Source organism: Scyliorhinus canicula, chromosome 1 (genome assembly GCF_902713615.1).
Source record: "Scyliorhinus canicula chromosome 1, sScyCan1.1, whole genome shotgun sequence".
NCBI classification, from domain to species: Eukaryota; Metazoa; Chordata; class Chondrichthyes; order Carcharhiniformes; family Scyliorhinidae; genus Scyliorhinus; species Scyliorhinus canicula.
The window spans coordinates 187,315,409-187,334,876 of record NC_052146.1 but is presented as its reverse complement, the minus strand read 5'-3'; the positions used below and the strand labels follow the sequence as shown (position 1 = coordinate 187,334,876).

The window sequence follows — 19,468 nt, the reverse complement described above, 5'->3', positions numbered from 1 at the left end:
AGCAATTTTCATTTCATTTCATTTCAAGAGCTGTGGCTTAAAGTTTTAAAAAATGAAGGTAAGTTTTTGAAAAACGTTGCTGCATAGATTTTAAGGAGAAAGGAAAACACAAAAAGCAGGCTTTGGGTGCAGAGGTGGAGTTAGGGCGCGATCTACCTGCTTCATCCCGCCTGAATGGGGGAAGCAAAACTGTCATGCCCATTTGTGTGTGGGGGGTGACATCACCCATGGGTGAGGTAATATGGGGGACCCTCAAGCTCACTTAGAGATCAGGACACCCTTTCTATGAGGAGCCGGTCTGGCCAGCGAGTTCAGCTCCCCAGTGATGAAAATAATTCTGAGTGTGGGCTTGACCAGAGGTAAAGTCCCCAGGGCCAGAAAAAGTGACCAAATGTGATTAGATAGCGGTGGAGAACTCACCGACAGAGCTGGGGAGAAACTCCCAGCCAAACCCACCTGAATGACACTTAGATCGCACCCATACACATAAGGGGGCCCTGCACACTCCCTCTGGTAATGTGGTGACTTGGTCCAATGATGATGAGCCTCACCCCCAATGGCATACAGTCCCACTACAATCATAGAAATTACTAACACCAAAAAAGGAAGTTAATTCAACACGTAAAAACAAGATGTTGGTTGCAGCCCAGCCCTCTCACTCTATCTGTCCTGCTGCCTGGCTGGCCTCTGGTTCTGGTTGAGTCACACAGCTCCCCCATTCCGAAACACGATGCCAGCCCTTCGCACCTCCCGACTACTTCTCTGCTCTCGCTCGGGTGGCTGCGCTTCAACAACCATCTGTACTCCTGCCTTGCTGCTGCTGCTAGCCTCTGCTCTCAATCATCCTCACTGACCGGTCCAGTTGCTGCCCAGCTCTCTCACTCTCAGCTCAACCTGGCTGGTCTCTGGGACTGGTCGAATCACCCTGCTCCTGCTGCCCACTGATCCCAAATTCTCCGATACACGACCCCGGCGCTTGCCTGGTCTTCTTCGCACTTCCCAACTGTTGCTCTGCTCACCTCTCGCTCAGATGGCTGGGCCTCAAGCTTCAACAACCATGTGTGCTCCTGGCTGGCTGCTGCCTCTCTGGCCTGGTTGCCACTGTTCTTTTTGGTTGGTGCCCATCCAGCCTCATCAGCCCTGCCCTGGAGTTTGAGAGTCACCCCACTGCTCTTCTCAACAGCCATTGGCTAGTGCCTCCTCCTCATTTCGCTGAAGGGTTCACAGGCTTGCACCCCAGGTAGGTCGGTGAACACACTTTTGCCTCAGGCTGCTCACCAGACCAAATGGCAGAAACCTGGCTGTTGCTTTGCACCTTTACTCAATTAAAGTTCAGAAACTTCACTGCAATTGAGGAGATCCATGTCTGCACTGCTCTAGGTCCTCACTACCTCTCAACATCTGGCAAATTGCTTCCCCGCTCTAAAGGAGAGTCCACCAATCAGAGCCTGGTATTGTTCTGTATTGCCTGCTGATAGACGCAAGAAATTAGAATAAGCCGATCAGCAAAGTTAGAGCTACCAAGGCTCTGATTGTGAACACCAGTCAACTCTCAATATGGGGATTTCCATTGGCCAGGGCCCGCACTGCAGCAGTGTGTGTTTCATTGAAAGTCCACTTCTGTTTGGTTGAAAATGACAAAGTGCCCAAGGAGCTACATGGTGGTCTCCCGAGGGGCGGGAGCAGAGCCTGCGGGGGTTCCATGGCAGCAATCACTGCGCTGATGGACTTCAAACAGAGAAGTTCTGAAGTTATAAAAAGGGAAGTCCTCAACCTTTCTAAAAATAAAGTTAACCAGTTTAAAAACAGCCCCATCCGTTTTCGGGTGCAAGTGAAATTGACAAAGAAACCGACACATCCAAAAGAAGAAAAAAAATTTGATTCTCCAAGCGGCCAGAAGAAAAAAATTACAAGGATGACAAAAAAGACTTTCCTTCAGTAAAAGTGGGACTTAAAACATTCAAATAATAGAGCAGTCAGGTTCACGCCAAAACTCTCAAAGCACAGAGAGAAAGCTGGCAACTACTGACAGTTCAGTGAAAAAACATGACAGGCTGAAAGCTGTAATGCATTCAAAGAGGTAATGCATTTAAAGTGGCAATGCACGTAAAGCTGCAACCACATGAAGAAACAAAGGCTATGGACAGGAAAATTGAAGACCCCAGATTGAGGACAACTCTTTTTAAAAAAAGGTCCAAAAGCAATGAAGACCTCGAGGAAGTGTCAATGGAAGATCTCAACTCAAGGACCAATATAATAAAATGGTAGATCAAAAGATGCTGAATTGAACTGCTGGAAAGAGAAGAAACCTTATCACACAATCGAAGTACCAGAAACAAAACCCATATTAAGTTTATTTTATGACATGGTGTCATAATATGAAACTTCGGTAGTGGATCGAGTTACAGCCTTGGAATTATTGTCTCTGAGACCGGGCTCCTATTATGCCAAGTAGGCATGGAGGGATGAATTGTTCATAAACAAGTGGACCACTTGAGGAGTAGAGAGATGCTCCAGCAGTCAGTGTTGTCATCAAGAAATGTTTTCAAACCTATAAGCGCCAAAGTACCTGATTGACCAGTTAGAGACAAAACTGGGGCGGGATTCTCCGATCCCCGCCTAGTGGGAGAATCGCAGGGGGGCGGCGTGAATCCCACCCCACCGGCTGCCGAATTCTCCGGCGACAGAGATTTTGCGGGGGCGGGAGTCACGCCACGCCGGTCGGCAGCCTCCCCCGACAATTCTCCGGCCCGCAATGGGCCGAGTTCCCGCCGGTTTTTGCAAGGTCCCGCTGGCGTAAATTGGAGTTGGCCCATTACCAGCGGGACCTGGTGGCGCGGGTGGGCTCCGGGGTTCTTGGGGGGTCACGGGGGGATCTGGCCCCAGTAGGTGCCCCCACAGTGGCCTGGCCCACGGTCGGAGCCCACCGATCCGCGGGCCGGCCTGTCCCATGGGGTCACTCTATTCCTACACGCCGGCCGTGTAAGCCTCCGCAATGGCCGGCGCGAACGTGAACCCACCCCCTGCACATGCACGGGGATGACGTCAGCAGACGCTGACGCTCCCGTACACACGCGGGAATGACGTCAGCGGACGCTGATGCTCCCGCGCATGCGCAGACCTGTGCCAGCCGGCGGAATCCCTTTGGCCCCGGCTGGCGTGGTGCCAAAGGCCTTCCAAATCGGCCGGCGGGGCGCAAACCACTCCGGCGCCGTCCAAGCCCTTGAAGGTGCGGAGGATTCCGCACATTAGGGCAGCCCGACGCCAGAGTGGTTCCCGCCACTCCACTGCGCCGTTTCTGCCCGCCCCGGCAATTCCCGGGGATTCCCGCCCCTGATGTCTCCCTGGCTGTAAATAGTAATGAACTGCTTGTGCCAGAAGAGGTACCAGTTATTGCTGTTCCTGCATATGCCAATCCATGTAAGCATCTCAGACTACAGAATTACACTGCTCTACAAGAAACAGAATAACCCTCAATGACTCGATTTATAATTGTCCAACTAGTGTATATAATGTTTAGGTAGAATTTAGGACTGAGGAACTCAGTTATTGAAGATTGCAGAAAGGAGTTAAAGCTGGAGGGATGTGATGATTTGGGATGATTGTCCCTTTAAGGGCAACACAGCAGTATACGGGTCACCTGGCTTGAGGGACCAATTGGGACAGAGTAGGTAATCACCCCAGGGGGTGGTGTCCTCTCTTAGGCAGAAGACATGTAGGGACCACCCAGCTGGCCAGGTGGATGCAGGCCCCTACAATATTTCTTATTAAACATTTCTTTTGTTTCTAATGAAGTGCATAATTACTCAGGGAAATGGCACAGATCTCATAAGTAGACTCAATGGGCTGGAATTTCCGATTTTGAGGCTATGTCCGGCAGAAGTGTCTAGGTTTTACGGCAAAAAAGTTGGTGCCACCCCCACACCGATGCTCTGACCGATGAGGGGCTAGCAGTCGCGCCATATAAAATGCACCGGCCTTCCCAAAATAAATGTCTGGAGAATTTCTGGGTCCATGGACACAGTCCGCAGCCACCACACCGGGTTCATGAAAACTGAGTGTACACGTCCCCCATGCCGTCAGGAACTCGGCCCATCGGGGACGGAGCATCGGGGGAAGGCCTCCAGGTAACGTCCTAAGGCTGTTACAATAGCGTGCTGCGTACTCCTCGATGATGCTGTTTTGGAGGAGGTGGACCATCAGAAAGCAGGCGCCGACCCGATTCGGCCGTAAACAGGGATTCTCCGCCCGATCTTGATTACGATATCGGCATCGGGCAATGGAAAATCCCGCCCAATGTCTTGTGTTGTGATGGGAATTTTTTTTAAAACAAAGAAATCCACCAGGCTTCCTTTTCTAGTGAATAACATCTGCTGGAATATGCAAATATAGACGGCCAGTTTAGAACAAGGAATAGGCTTGGCAGACCCCCCCCCCAACTGTGGGAACGGCCTGAACGCTGACAACGGCAACGGGAATCAGGGATGAGACAGACACTCACACTCATACAATCACAATGGTATGTCTACTGGAGAAGGGTCAAGGAGAAAATTAGGGATGGGAAGGAGTCCATTCTGCATTCAGGATTAATCAAAGTTGGCAGTATTAGTTTGGAAGTACCATGCAACAACAATAAGCGCCAACAGTATGCAACCGATTGGTGCCGTGTATGTCAAATTTGGGGATTCTTTATGATTTAAGGAGTCCTGATCCTGTTTATTGGCTGGTCGTGGAGTCTTCTTTATATTTTTTGAAGGCTGCAATGATCTCTGTGATGACTTGAGGGTCGTCTAGTGTGCTGAGATCACCCAGATTAGAGGTTTCATTGCTGGCTATTTTCTTCAACACTCGCCTCATGATTTTCCCCGATCGTGTTTTGGGAAGTCGTTTCACAACCTGAAATTGGAAACAATAATTAAACACAGTCCAAAAATATACAAGAGGCAGGGGAAGGGGACAGACATTGGTGCCTATAGTTTCATGTTCTGACTAGGTACATATGACTGTGTGTTAAAATCAGCAGCATTCCAGATGCAGACAGAAATTAGGTCATCGTCTCTCACATGCCTGATGGGTCGTCATTTGGAAATTGAAGTATTTCTAATTCTGCTGCATTCCTGTTTCATATTTTCAAACAGCGAAAAGGTCATTTAGCAATTTGTGCCTGTGCTGGCTTTTTTCCAATTAGACTCACCCCTCCCCCTGCTCTTTTTCCATATTCATCAAATCATAGACTCCCTACTGTATAGAGGGAGGCCATTCGGCCCATCAAACCTGTACTGACCCTCTGAAAGAGCACCCTACCTAGGCCCACAACCCCCGCCCCATCCCTGGAACCCCACCTTACTTGCATGTCCCTGGACACTAAGGGGCAATTTTAACATGGCCAATCCACCGAACCTGCACATCTTTGGACTGTGGGAGGAAACCCACACAGACACGGGGAGGGAGTGCAAACTCCACACAGTTACCCAAGGCCAGAATTGAATGGGTCCCTGGCGCTGTGAGACAGCAGCTCTAACCACTGTGTCACCCTATCACCCCTGCAAATTTTTCATTTTCAGGTATATAACCAATTTCTTTTAGAAAGTTACAGTTTAATCTGCTTCCTTTTCAGAGTGGTGGATACCAGGTGGCAACAACGCACAGCACAATGAAATTACTCCCCATTTCGGCTTTTAGGGCCGATACCATTGGAACTTCCTGTTATGGTCCAATGGAATCAGAAACCGACACTATGGGTGGAGTCTTCTGCATTCACTGGTGGTGAGCCTGGTGGCAGGAAGGGCGTGTAATTAGGTGGGATGGTGGCGTACCAGATCCCTACCATCTCCCTGCCACTACCAGAATTAAGTTCAAGCCAGCAAGGCCCATCCATGGTTGACCTTCCTGTCCCGGTGCCTGGCAAAGCCCACAAGTGGCCAATTAATGACATCCCACTGCCACTAGTAGCCGTCTGTCATACATTAAGCTAAAACCGTGCGGCCATCTTTTCACCTCAGGGTGGGTGGGGGCACTCAATGTCTAATCAAGGGACATAAGGAGGGGTGGGGGGGACTGAGAGCTTTTCCCCTGACCTACTTGCTGACTCATATCACGCATCCCTCTCCCCCAAACCCCACCTGCTCCCTCCATCAACAATGTAGCTGTGGCCTGATCCGCCGCACGATCTTGGGACTCTGGGAGGGGTCCCCTTCCGGCAGCTGGCATGGTCTCTGCACATGGTAGCCAAGCTCCTCTCCTCGCCCCCTCCCCGGTTTTGATGGTAGGGAAAGGCAAGGGGCTGGCCTTGCCACTGCATGATTGGTTTGTGGTTTGGCAGGGCTCCCAAAAATGGGCACCATCGTCTCTTGCCGCTTTCCAGTCAGCACGCGAGAACCCTGACAACTCAATAAGAGCTGTTCTATGTCGGGAACCGTCACCCAGTTGTTATTTTCCCCGAATTTGCAAATTAATGGCCAGAGGGTGGGCTCGCTATCCAATTATGTAAACCAGGTGGGCTCTCCAACCTGGAAAGCCAATAGGAGGTCCTTTGCTACTGAAGTAGCAGAAAACTGCCTTTTCAGATTAGTGAGCGGGCACTCCAAGGTAGAGCTGCTCACTCTCCAACGTTTTTAACATTAAATTAGAAAATGACCTCAGCAGCTGAATGACCATCATGGAGTGGAATCTTCTAAACCTGCCTGGAGTGCTAGCCCCCCTCAGTTTGCTGCTGGGAGTTGGACTGTTCCCCGATGCCCCTGGGGACTCAGAGGGTGACTGGAAAATTCCTGTCGACCTCTGACACTAGGTCTTCATAGGCTTTTATTGAAGTTAATTAGTTATCCCCTCCTTGCGTAGATATCCTTTGCTGACCTCCTCCTGCCCCGCACACCCCCAGTCATCCCACCTCCAGGAAAATGGTCCAGGGTGGGGATGGAGACCATGCTCGACCCCAATGGGGCCAAAAGATTCAGCCATGATCTTGTGAAAATCACTTTAATTCCAGGTTACACGACACTCCCGCCAATGGAAACAGTTTCTTCTTACTTACTGCACTAAAATCCCTCACAATTTTGCCAGGAAATTTCTAAGTACCGGCAGCAGACTAATCAGACACTTCCTGGAGCTATTTCAGTAGTTTCAGCCAGGACTCTGCTCCCAACTGACTGTTCAAAACTGATGGAAAATGTCTCCAGCCTCTCAGGCAGTGGACAGGAGTATCTTATTCTAAGGGAGGAGTTGACAGATGTGCAGCTGTATGGCCATTTCTTAGCCAGAAATTACAAATCAGTGAGATTTGAAAAGATTGGAATGTACTGCTGAGGTCACATTAACTTGTGGTGAATCAGCTTAAACTTTTGAAGTGTGCATCCTTATTTCACAGTATGCTTACAGCTGGCATAAATTATATATTTTAAATTATAAAGAGCAATGGTTCTGTAAATATTGGCTGGGGTATTCCGCCACAGCGCAGTGAGTCCCTCCACAGTGAATTCAAATTTCTATTCACTTCGGTGCGACTAGACAATCCCACTGACAGGAGGAGCTGGAAAATTCCAGCCATTCTGAAATTATGAAAATTTGGCAGAATCTTCCCAAAATTATGCAGGTGGATCAGGTGAGAAAAGCTGTGTGAAACTCGCCGGCTTCACAGACGCCTTTTCTCACCTGATTAAATGGCACGCCGCAATTTCAGAGAGCTGCCGACGATCACACAGCCAACTGCAGGGGTGGCAGCCAAACACGTCAGCAAAGCTGGGATCCTGAGATCAGGGCACCTTTTCTAAAGGGTGCCCTGATCTCAAAGTTAAATTTAATCCCCCCCAACAAAGGACATAAAGGTCCGTCCGTCGGCACCCCCCCCCCCCCCCCCCCACCCCCACCAAGCATTAGGGCTGTTTAGCACCAAGGCAGACCAGCAGCACGGTTCGATTCTCGTATCAGCCTCCCCGAACAGGTGCCGAAATGTGGCGACTAGGTGCTTTTCACTAACTTCATTTGAAGCCTACTTGTGACAATAAGCAATTTTCATTTCATTTTCACAACACTGAGAGAGAAGTGAAAAAGCTGTTTAGGCTGACAGTCAAGCACCGTCCGATTGGATAATGAGTCTGTTTGCTTTCCAATTGATGTAGGAAGGCAGTGCATCACACAGCTGGATGTATTGGCCATCAAATGGGTGGAGTGTGGGGGCAAGGCACCTCCAGGAGTATATTTAATTAAGCTAGCAACCCTATTAGGAACACTTTAACTTCATGGTTGTTTTAGATACAAAACTGGATATACAAATATACTTCACATATACTTCATAGATAACAATAATTTTATTTGGACAGATGCAAAAGTAGAAAAAAAGAGATCTGTGCCCTGTTGCAGAAAAAACTGAAGATGAGAGAGTTTCCCTGCAACTTTGCCCTGCTGGGTGATGGAAGTCACAGATCTGGAAGGCGCTCCACTACACAGCCTCCTTCTTAAATAGAGCAGTTCTGTGTCCCTCATACTCTCATAACAGATGCCAACAAGGAAGGTAGTGTTAATTCATGGTGATAGGTGCAAGATGGGATATGGCAGATTGTGACTAGTGGTGTGTTCCAAGGATCAGTGCTCAGGCTCCAGCTACATGCAATCTATATTAATCACTTAGACAAAGAGACTGAGGGTAACGTATTTAAGTTTTCTGACAATACAAAGCAAGGGACAGGGGGATTGTTCTCAGCAGATCCCTCACTTCACCATACTGAGTCTCTCAATCGAGTCCTGAGTTCCTTTGAACAAGGAACCGGCCCCTATCCACACCCAGGAGCCCACAAACGAGTCCTTGCCCACCTACTGATTAATAATGGCTTGACTGCCAGCGGAACATGAAGGCTGTCCATGAACCTTCCTGACATGGAATGGCAGAACAGGCTCAAAAGGCCATGAGCTCCATTCATGCTACTATTTCATATGTATTAAGTTCTCGGGTACGAGAACAAAACTAACCTGACAATGTAACTGAAGTGCTGGTATTGTAGCTCAAATTCACTCCTTATCTTGCTTTAACACTCCATTACATACTAGAGTTATGCATTAACTTAGTGCAGTTGCTGTTCATTGACTCTTAACCAGTAAACCTGTAGGAACAACGGAAGCTACTCACCAGGATGTGATCAGGAGTGGCATATTTTGCTATCTTAGATGCAACAATTGATTTTAGATCTTTAGCAATGAGCAGTTCAGAGATGTTGCAAGAATCTTTCAAAACAACGAAAGCAAATGCAGCTGAAACAAAACACATTTTTTTTTAAATTCAGGAAATGCCTAAGTACATGAGTCTGCATTCTGACATAAGACTTGCATTTAATTGAAACAACTCATCATCAACATTGACAATCAGGGGCAAATTGGCTCAATCATCAAAATGTTATGGCCCAGAGTGTGTAGTCAGCAGTCAAGGAAGGGCGCTCACTGCTGAGCACGAAGTATGCCTTAGTGAACGATTAAGAGATGTCCCTGGCATGAATTTCAGCTCTGTCATTGTGCAGCGATACCGCAGCTGATTGCAACATTCTTTACTGGGGATCTCCCAGCTATCCAAGCAGCCAATCATATGAAAGGTTTCTCACAGACATACAACAGGAAACAAAGCACAAAAATAAATCACTTTGCAAAAACATTTTCATACAGCAAATTAAAGATTGAGGCACACTCATTAGGTGTAGGCAGAAGCTAAGATATTCTGAGAAAACAGTTTTAAGAAATTATTTTTCAAAATGAGTTTAAAAATCTGCTAATAATTTAACACGACTCCATGATTATAAAGTTTTCTTTTCTGGGTCAATTTTGCTGTTTATCAAATTATATTGGTCACATCATTTTTTAAATTTAATTTGTGAATGCAAAAGCCTGAAGTCAAGCAATATCCTTCTCATTTGCTGAGTTATGTAGCCACCTAAGATGGACACTGGGCTACAAAATGGAGAACTTCTAAGGCTGCAGGGAGAAAACAGTCTTAGCAAGGACAAGCAGTTTGCAGAAGACTAATTAGCATTCTGCACGTACAGAAACCAGTTTGTGGCCAGGTGCAGAGTGTCAGCCAAAGGTGTAAATGGCAACAAGATCTACATAGTAATGAGGTGATCCAGATCCAGGCCCGCACAATAGAAACATTTAAGTATGAATGGATACTTTTGAGTAGACGCCCAGACAGAACGGCACCATAGTATCCAACACAAAGAAGCATAGGTACCGCCCCACCCATCGAGAAGCGACCCTCAGATTGGGGGGTTTGGAAGATATCGATTGGGAAAAGGCCCAATCGATACATGGCAGGTAAAAGACCGCCCCGAAGGGGCACGGACTTTGGGGGACCTATAAAAGTAGTTCAGCACATGGTTCGGTCTGTTTTTGGCTCCGGCTCTCTGCTGTTTTCATCGCTTTGCTGATACATTGCATCTTGACTCAGTTCCATCACCAGCCGTTGAGCCATCAGCCATCGAACTGTAAGTGCCACTACGACGACCGCTACGGGATCCAGACTTTGCTAGACCCTGACAACTTTAAGTACCTGAGAGTTGCAGACCAAGAACGGGACGAAGGCCTTGCTCCCTGACCTTGCCTGTTCCTGTCTAGATAAGTATTTTAGTTGTTTAGTATTAGAAGTAAGTTAGTCTCTTTAGCATATGCATGTGTATTTATTATATTTGTCATAATAAATATCAATCGTTTGGACTTACTAATCGGTGTACAGATTTATTACTTTGAACCTGACCTTGATATACTTGTGAGGTGTCTAAATACGGCACCTGGCGACTCCTGAGCATAATTACATACACAGAGCCATAGCAGTGTTAAGCACACGGCCTTTAAACGGAGGCGTGTTAATACACTCCAGTAAAACGCGCAACAGTTTAAGTGATTAGTTCACCACATGCTCTATAGAGGGGACACTCCTTAATAATGTGCAACATTGTTGGTGTCTGTCCACAAATGCATAAGCCTTTTGGCGAAGATCAAGTGTAGGATCAAGCCCAAGATGATCTGCAATGCCTTTTCCTGTCAGCTTGGTTCGTGTCCGCCTCTCTTGTGGGGGCCATGAATTGGATTCAATTTAAATTATTTTATAGAGCAAGCATGGGAGTTAGATTAGGGGCTTGCCCCGTCCATATTGTGTGTTGGCTTTGTAACTCTGAGAATGGAAAAACATTATTTTTTAAAGGAGTTTGTACTGAGGCCCCAAGTGGTGGAGGTTGACGGCTCAGGGGCCTTGGCCTCTCCTGAACCTGTTTACCATGGATCACTCTCACTGTGGTAGTTCAAAACCAGCCATTAGATAGATAGGGGGTGTCACAAGGAACTTGTTTGTGACTTGCCGTGTTTCCCATTCATTTACCCAAAGGATATGTGCTGGTAGATCTTGCTCAGGAAGGTTGCTCCCTATGGGACACTGGGATGGAAAGCGGGAAGTGGGTGGGTTGAACAGGTTATCATGGTGATTAAGATCAGCATGGATGGTTTCAATGGGTTTGTTGGTTTCATCAGTTGATGAATGTGTGGGTATAGTGTTTGAGAGGGCAGGAAGCCGGGGAGGGATGTTAAGGAGATTTCCAGTTATGATGTACATTGGTGTATTCCATTGAGTGTCCACATGATTTGTGTGCGCTAACCTTTGCCAGACAGATGCACAGTATCATAGAATTTACAGTGCAGGAGGCCATTCGGCCCATCGAGTCTGCACCGGCTCTTGGAAAGAGCACCCTACCCAAGGTCAACACCTCCACCCTATCCCCATAACCCCACCCAACACCAAGGGCAATTTTTTGGACACTAAGGGCAATTTAGCATGGCCAATCCACCTAACCTGCACATCTTTGGACTGTGGGTGGAAACCGGAGCACCGGGAGGAAACCCACGCACACACGGGGAGGATGTGCAGACTCTGTACAGACAGTGACCCAAGCTGGAATCGAACCTGGGACCCTGGAGCTGTGAAGCAATTATGCTATCCACAATGCTACCGTGCTTCCTAAGTATGATGCCACAATGAATAATACGGCAAGTGACGAGGTCCAAAGTGTTGTGACAGCAGCACATTATATAGATAAAGCAAGTTTGGTTTGTAGATTGTCTTCTGGGAACACCTAAAGAAAATAGGAAAATCAAAACCAGAAACAAAGTTCTAACTAGAGTCATTCCCCAAGTACGTTGGGTTGGTACCATGCTTTAGTATCTAGCCATCCATGTAGGTATGACATTTTTTTCTGTCCCTGGCATTGTGGAGGTGGATAATGTTTCAGAGGGATCGGTACGAGATACTTTGTGCTGCAGTAGTCTGACAACTTTGGTCCAGAGTGCAGAAGGATGAAGCTTAGGTAGCACAACAGATGTCATCAGCACAGATGAACTTGCAGGACATAGTTCATAGAATCCCTACAGTGCAGAAGAAGTTAATTCAGTTCATTGAGTCTGCACCGGCCCTTCAAATAGGGTCTCTACACATGTCCACTCTCACGTCCACCCCACCCTATCCTTGTAACCCCATAACCTAGTCTGCACATCCCTGGACACTAAGGGGCAATTTAGCATGGCCAATCCACCTCACCTGCATATCTTTGGACTGTTGGAAGAAACCCACACAGACGCTGGGAGAATGTACAAAACTCCACCAAGGCCGGAATTGAACCCGGGTCCCTGACGTTGAGGCAGCAGTGCTAACCACTGCGCCACCGTGCCGCCCATAGTTGAGAGCAGGTCATTTGTGTGTGTATATATTGAACAGGGTTGGGGATACCATTGAACCTTTTGATAGTTGCTGGCGTGTCTCCTCCATGCACGTATCCCTTGCCCAAGATGGTTTCTGAATTATCTGTTGTGCAGGAGTTTTTCGACAATTTCCACGACCCAACTTGGAAGCATCAAGGATGGCTTTAGGAACAGGCCAGTGTGTCACTGTTTCGTAGATAGCTGTGAGGTAAAGTAACACCGTGCCTGTCTTTAGGTTTTTCTGCAAGTTATTTTCAATGTAGGTGATGATCACGTGCAGCAGCTGGCCCTTACCAGAAACCAGGTTGGTTGACATTAAGGATGGGTTCTAGTTCCGGAGAAAGGCTTTGCAGGATAAGACACTCAAGATCTTATGGCACACAGAAAGTAGTGAAATTGGTGTATAGCTGGCTGCCAATTTGAGAAAACCCAGTTTAAAAACTTAATTACAGCTGATAGAAGAGGTTAGAGTAGTAGAATCCTAACCTCCGGCGGAGAAGGGGGGGATGGGGCGCTTTTTGGACCGGCTGAGATTCACGAGGGTGGAGGAGGGACGGGTGGAGGGTCTGGGGGCGCCAGTTGAGCTTTAGGAGCTGGTTAAAGGGATAGGGACCATGCAGTCGGGGAAGGTGCCGGGGCCGGATGGGTTCCCGGTTGAATTTTACAAGGCGTATGCAGACCTGCTGGGCCCCCTGTTGGTTAGGACCTTAAACGAGGCGAGGGAGGGGGGGGGCTTTGTCCCTGACGATGTCTCGGGCGCTGATCTGCTTGATCCTTAAGCGAGACAAGGATCCCCTGCAGTGTGGGTCATACAGGTCGATCTCACTCCTGAATGTGGACGCCAAGTTGTTGGCAAAGATCTTAGCCACGAGGATAGAAGATTGTGTGCCGCAGGTTATCCACGAGGATCAAACGGGGTTTGTGAAGGGGAGGCAGCTGAACACTAATATACGTTATTTTGATGCCGGCGGTAGAAGGGGAGGCGGAGATAGTGGTGGCTCTACATGCGGAGAAGGCCTTTGATAGGGTCGAGTGGGGGTACTTGTGGGAGGTGCTGGAAAGGTTCGGGGAGGGGTTTGTCAGTTGGGGGAGGTTGTTGTATGAGGCCCCGATGGCGAGTGTGGCCACGAATAAGAGGAGGTCGGAGTATTTTCGACTAGGCCGAGGGACGAGGCAGGGGTGTCCCCTGTCCCCCCTACTTTTTGCGCTGGCAATTGAACCCCTGGCTATGGCGCTTAGGGAGTCAGGGGATTGGAGGGGGCTGGTCCGGGGTGGGGAGGAGCACCGAGTGTCGCTCTATGCGGATGACCTATTGTTGTATGTGGCGGACCCGGTGGGGGGAATGCCGGTGGTGATGGGGATTCTCCGGGAATTTGGGGATTTCTCAGGGTATAAACTTAACTTTGGGAAAAGCGAGCTGTTTGTGGTCCACCCGGGGGACCAGGAGGGGGGGATTGGGAGGCTCCCACTGAAAAGGGCGGAGAGGAGCTTCAGGTACTTGGGGGTTCAGGTGGCCAGGAGCTGGGGGGCCTTGCATAAGCTAAACCTCACAAGGCTGGTGGAGCAAATGGAGGAGGAGTTTAGGAGGTGGGACATGCTGCCGCTGTCTTTGGCGGGTAGGGTGCAGTCAGTCAAGATGACGGTGCTCCCGAGGTTTCTGTTCCTGTTCCAGTGCCTCCCTATCCTTATCCTGAAGGCCTTTTTCAGGCAGGTTAACAGGAGCATTACGGGGTTTGTGTGGGCACACGGGACTCCAAGGGTGAGACGGGTGTTTTTGGAGCGGGGCAGGGATGGGGGGGGGGGGGGGGGGCTGGTGTTGCCCAACCTCTGTGGGTATTATTGGGCTGCCAACGCAGCGATGGTGCATAATTGGGTAATGGACGGGGAAGGGCCAGCATGGAAGAGGCTGGAGATGGCATCCTGTGTGGGCACGAGCCTGGAAGCGCTGGTAACGGCGCCGCTGCCGTTACCTCCAACGAGGTATACCACGAGCCCGGTGGTGGCAGCTACCCTCAAGATTTGGGGGCAATGGAGGCGGCACAGGGGGGAGCTGGGGGCCTCGATGGGGTCCCCGATACGAGGGAACCACCGGTTTGTTCCGGGGAGAATTGATGGCGGGTTCCTGAGTTGGCACAGGGCAGGTATCAGGAGGAGGCTGGGGGACCTGTTCATAGACGGGAAGTTTGCGAGCTTGGGTGAGCTGGAGGCGAAGTTTGGGCTCCCCCCGGGGAACTCCTTTAGGTACATGCAAGTAAGGGCGTTTGTCAGGCGGCAGGTGGCGGGGTTCCCCCTGCTGCCGCCGCGTGGGGTTCAGGAGAGGGTGCTCTCGGGGGTATGGGTTGGAGAGGGGAGGATCTCGGAAGTGTACCAGGTGATGCAGGAGGTAGACGAAGCCTTGGTGGAGGAGCTGAAAGATAAATGGGAGGAGGAGCTGGGTGAGGAGATTGAGGAGGTCCACGTCCTGTGGGTGGATGCCTTAGAAAGGGTGAACTCCTCCTCTTCGTGTGCGAGGCTTAGCCTCATACAGTTTAAGGTGCTGTATAGGGCTCATATGACCGGGACAAGGATGAGCCAGTTTTTTGGGACCGAGGACAGGTGTATTAGGTGCTCAGGGAGCCCAGCGAACCACGTCCACATGTTCTGGGCATGCCCAGCGCTGGGGGAATTTTGGAAGGGTGTAGTAAGGATGGTATTGAGGGTGGTAGGATCCAGGGTCAATCCAGGCTGGGGACTCGCAATATTTGGGGTTGCAGTGGAGCCGGGAGTGCAGGAGGAGAAAGAGGCCGGTGTTCTGGCCTTTGCGTCCCTAGTAGCCCGGCGGAGGATTCTTCTTCAGTGGAAGGATGCGAGGCCCCCAAGCGTGGAGGCCTGGGTCAACGATATGGCGGGGTTTATTAAATTGGAGAGGGTGAAATTTGCCCTAAGGGGGTCAGTGCAGGGGTTTTTCAGGAGATGGCAACCATTCCTAGATCTCCTGGCAGAACGGTAAAAACAAAAGGACCCCGCCATTCTCCAAGGCGAACGGCGCGACTCACACTAGGCCTATTTTTGGGGGGGCTGGGGAATTTGGAGGACCTCGGGGGCAGGATTCACGTCGACCCCCGGCAATTCTCCGACCCGGCGGGGGATCGGAGAATCCCGCCCATGAACTAGATAGGAGATTTAGGTAGTTCCTGAGCTTATAGACGACAGTGTGCATCTATATTGTGACTTCAGGATTAGGCCCTACAGTGTAGGTTTTTAGTCAATCAAGATATTGTTCAATAAGTTAACTTTCATGAAAAACAACTACTACATTCATAAAGAGAAGTTCAAGTTAGATGTCACGCTTTTTCTTTTGAAGTGGATAACAATATTGTTTAGATGTTTAACATTAGTTGCAGCTAGGAAGGTGACAAGGGAGGGCAAACAATTTAAAAGCAAAATGCTGCAGATACTGGATATTTACCGCAAGTTCAGATGTTGGCATTGACGTTTGGGGGTGCCGTAGGTGCCAGCTGCTTGGAAGTAAGATATCCCAACAATGGTAGGAGCAGCACGGTGGCACAGTGGCTAGCACTGCTGCCTCATGGCGCAGAGGACCCAGGTTCCATCCTGGGGCCGGGTCACTGTCCATACAGAGTTTGCACTGTCTCCCATGTCTGCGTGGGTCTCACCCCTACAATCCAAAAAGATATACAGGGTAGGTGGATTGGCCTCGCTAAATTGCCCCTTAATTAGAAAAAAAAAGAATTGGGAACTCGAAAAAAAAAAATTTTAATGTAAAAAATACTCAAAACCTGGTAGGTCTCTAATGAAGCTGCATATGGACAGACACAAGTGAGAATAGTTTAGCATTGTTCTTCACCTCGTTCCTCCTGGTAGCCTGAAAATGTCAGCATGGCTCTCTTCAGGAATTTTGTTCAGTACCAAAGATCACTTTTCCTCGCTATGAATCAAAATCGTCTTTCTGTCCATGATATGGATATGTGGCATTCAACTCCTAATAAAACCCTTGTAATCTAACTGTTTAAGACATTTCCTGATTTGCTAAGTGGATAATAGAAGAATAAAACCCTGGGCGCGATTCTGAAAAATGGAGACTAAGTGTTCGCGCCATCGTGAAACGGGCGCGGGGACAACGGATTCTGGCCCCTACAGGGGCCCAGCATGACGCTGGAGCGATTCACGCTGCTCAGGCCTTACATCCTGGGCGTGGACTGGGGGCGGAGCCAACCCGCGCATGCGCAGTGGCGAAGCGGCAACCACCGCATGCACGGTACACTTGCGGAACGCTCCGGACGCGACATGGTGCGGGGGTTCTGGGGCCGGCCCCCCCCCCCCCACCTGGCGAGATGCCAATAATCACCACTTAAGCCCTATTCCCATACAATTAACGAGAGCCACCCCATATCCAACGGCCACCCGTCATTCAGTGGTTCCCCAGTTAAGTGCTCACGCAAGCTCCGATCAGTGCTCCTTTTGAAAAACATGAACCTGCCGGAAGGGCTTCTGGGGAGGGCTGAGAAGGGGAGTAGGCATCTTCAGTTACTTGCGACTGGGACAAGCTCCGCAGCGCCTTGGCTATTCCAATCTGAAAACAGGACATGTTCCTCAGCGCCTCATCAAGGTCAGCCTGGTACTGGGTCATGTCTACCAATGGGTCGGGCAGTCTGCCAAGGCTCTCAGCCATGGCCATCACCAACTACGACACGCCTTGGACACCTTCACTAATGTCTTCACTTTGACAACAGGATCTCCACTTCAATCGTCAGCCTAGCAGTGTTGGCCTCGGTGCCACGCATTGCCAGCAACTTCTCCTTTGCCCGTAACTTCTGGGATTTCTCTAATTGGCTATGGACCTGCTGGAGTGTTGCTGACATCTCCCTCTGAATGTCCTGACCACTCCCTAATGCTCCATCAGAACTGGGTAGCCTGTTCCGCAGGCTGAGCATCAGGCTGAGCATCTGGCTGGGTCCTGGGATCCAGCAGACCTCCGACTGCTGTCTCACCTGGGCATTACGGACTCCACCTGATGTGCGTCAGCAACTGTGTGGTGCTCACCAGATTGTGCTCCAGAAGCCTGACCATTAACGTTGCCCACTGAGGTGTGTGTCTCTGCGATGTGGAGGGTGGATACAGCATCTTCGGAACTCTGCTCCAAGGTGGTCTCGTAGGAGGGTGTCACCCCGGATGAGCCGGCGCCGTCGGCTGGAGGACCTGCGGGAGAACGGACATGTGGTCCATGGGTGGGATGGGTCACTCTGTATTACATTAACACCTCATGTTTGACAGGTCCTCCAGGTGGGGCCAAGTGGATCCTCACCCGTGGCGTCCGGCAACCTCCACATTGGCGACCGCTCTGTTCTCGGCCACCCCAGTCACTTCCAGGGCCCATTCCTCAAAGGTTGTGAGGATTCTTATGTCCGGCATCCTTCCACAGCCTGGGCCCTCTCCCGCCGATTGTGGGAGATTATCAAAAATTCCATTCCCATTATATCATGCATTTTCTCAATGGCAGAAGGTAACTAGATGGAACTTGGTCTTCTTGCCTACCAATTTCTATGTTCTAGTCATCAGCCATGTTTCTGTAACATGCAAATCACAGTTTATCTGAATAATATAGTAGTATATAACAAAAGTTCTGACATCCGATCTCCACAAACCGCACACTTTCCAAGCTCTTGGATAACAATCACATGCTGCAATACTTGTCTCTTCCTTTGTCCATGCCAACAGGCACTACTGATGAGTGATTGATCTTGTAGCTGTGTCACAACTTGTTGCTACGTTCTTTTGAAACACTGTCAAAGTTCTATTCCCAGGAATCGCAGGGGTAAAAAACACCTATTCGCATGCTTTAGTGAGCAGGTTGTTCATTTGAACAAAAACCAAATTCAAGAAATTAGCCACTTGATTGTTGAAAAAGATGGGGTGCGATTCTCCGAAATGGAGACAGAGTGTTCGCGCCGGCGTGAAACGGGCGCGGCAACTACAGATTCTGGCCCCTACGGTTCACGTCGCTCCAGCCTCCCTTCCCGGCCCCAAATGGGCGCCGCGCCAATCCGCACATGCGCAGTGGTGACGCGCCAACCCATGTGCGGTGGCCTTACTGAACACTCTGGCCCCGACGCAAAATGGCACGGGGGTTCAGTGGCCGGTCGCCCAACAAAGTAGGCCCGAGGAGGTAAGAGGCCTGCCCGCCGATTGGTGGGCCCCGATCGCGGGCCAGACCCCATCGGAGGCCCTCCCTGGGGACGGAGCCCCCCCTCTACCCTTCGCGCAGAGTTCCCGCCAGCTGCGACCAGTTGTGGACAGCACCGGTGGGACTCTGCTTTTTCCGCACGGCCGCTCGGCCCTTGCAGGCCGGAGAACTGGCAGCCCCGCCGCGTACAGCGGCCTGCGACCGTGCCAAATGCGCCGGCACAAATGGCGCCAATTCTCCACACCTCGGAGAATTAGCACGGTTGCGCCGATTCTCCGGCATGGCGCGGGGCTCGGAGAATCGTGCCCATGATTTCTCATTTCTTCCACTCAGCTCAGATATGTCATAAAGGTTCTTGGTTATTAATGAACACCCTAATATATTTGATAGTAGAATAGAGAAAAGCATCTGATTAAAGGGTAGGAAGCATAAACATGGTTATCACAATCCTCTTGAGAAATCGGTCCTGTTCCTCCTTCATGTGCAGTGGAATGGCAGAGGTCAGGTTTGGGGTTTGGTTGGATGAACATTTGCGGGATACCTCTTAACACAGACAATCCC

The 19,468-nt window shown here is 49.8% G+C and overlaps 1 protein-coding gene across 1 annotated transcript in view; it reads right to left on the bottom strand.

The window, feature by feature from the left end:
* Window positions 1-4,352: 4,352 nt before the first annotated feature.
* acss1 (acyl-CoA synthetase short chain family member 1) overlaps window positions 4,353-19,468 on the bottom strand; it is a 104,682-nt gene continuing 89,566 nt past the window's right edge. Inside the window, exons 13-14 of the mRNA XM_038804870.1 lie at window positions 9,122-9,243; window positions 4,353-4,896 (exon numbers count right to left, since the gene is read on the bottom strand). Coding sequence (XP_038660798.1) covers window positions 4,717-4,896; window positions 9,122-9,243 — 302 coding nt within the window. The 3' untranslated portion in view covers window positions 4,353-4,716. The remainder of the gene's footprint in view (window positions 4,897-9,121; window positions 9,244-19,468) is intronic.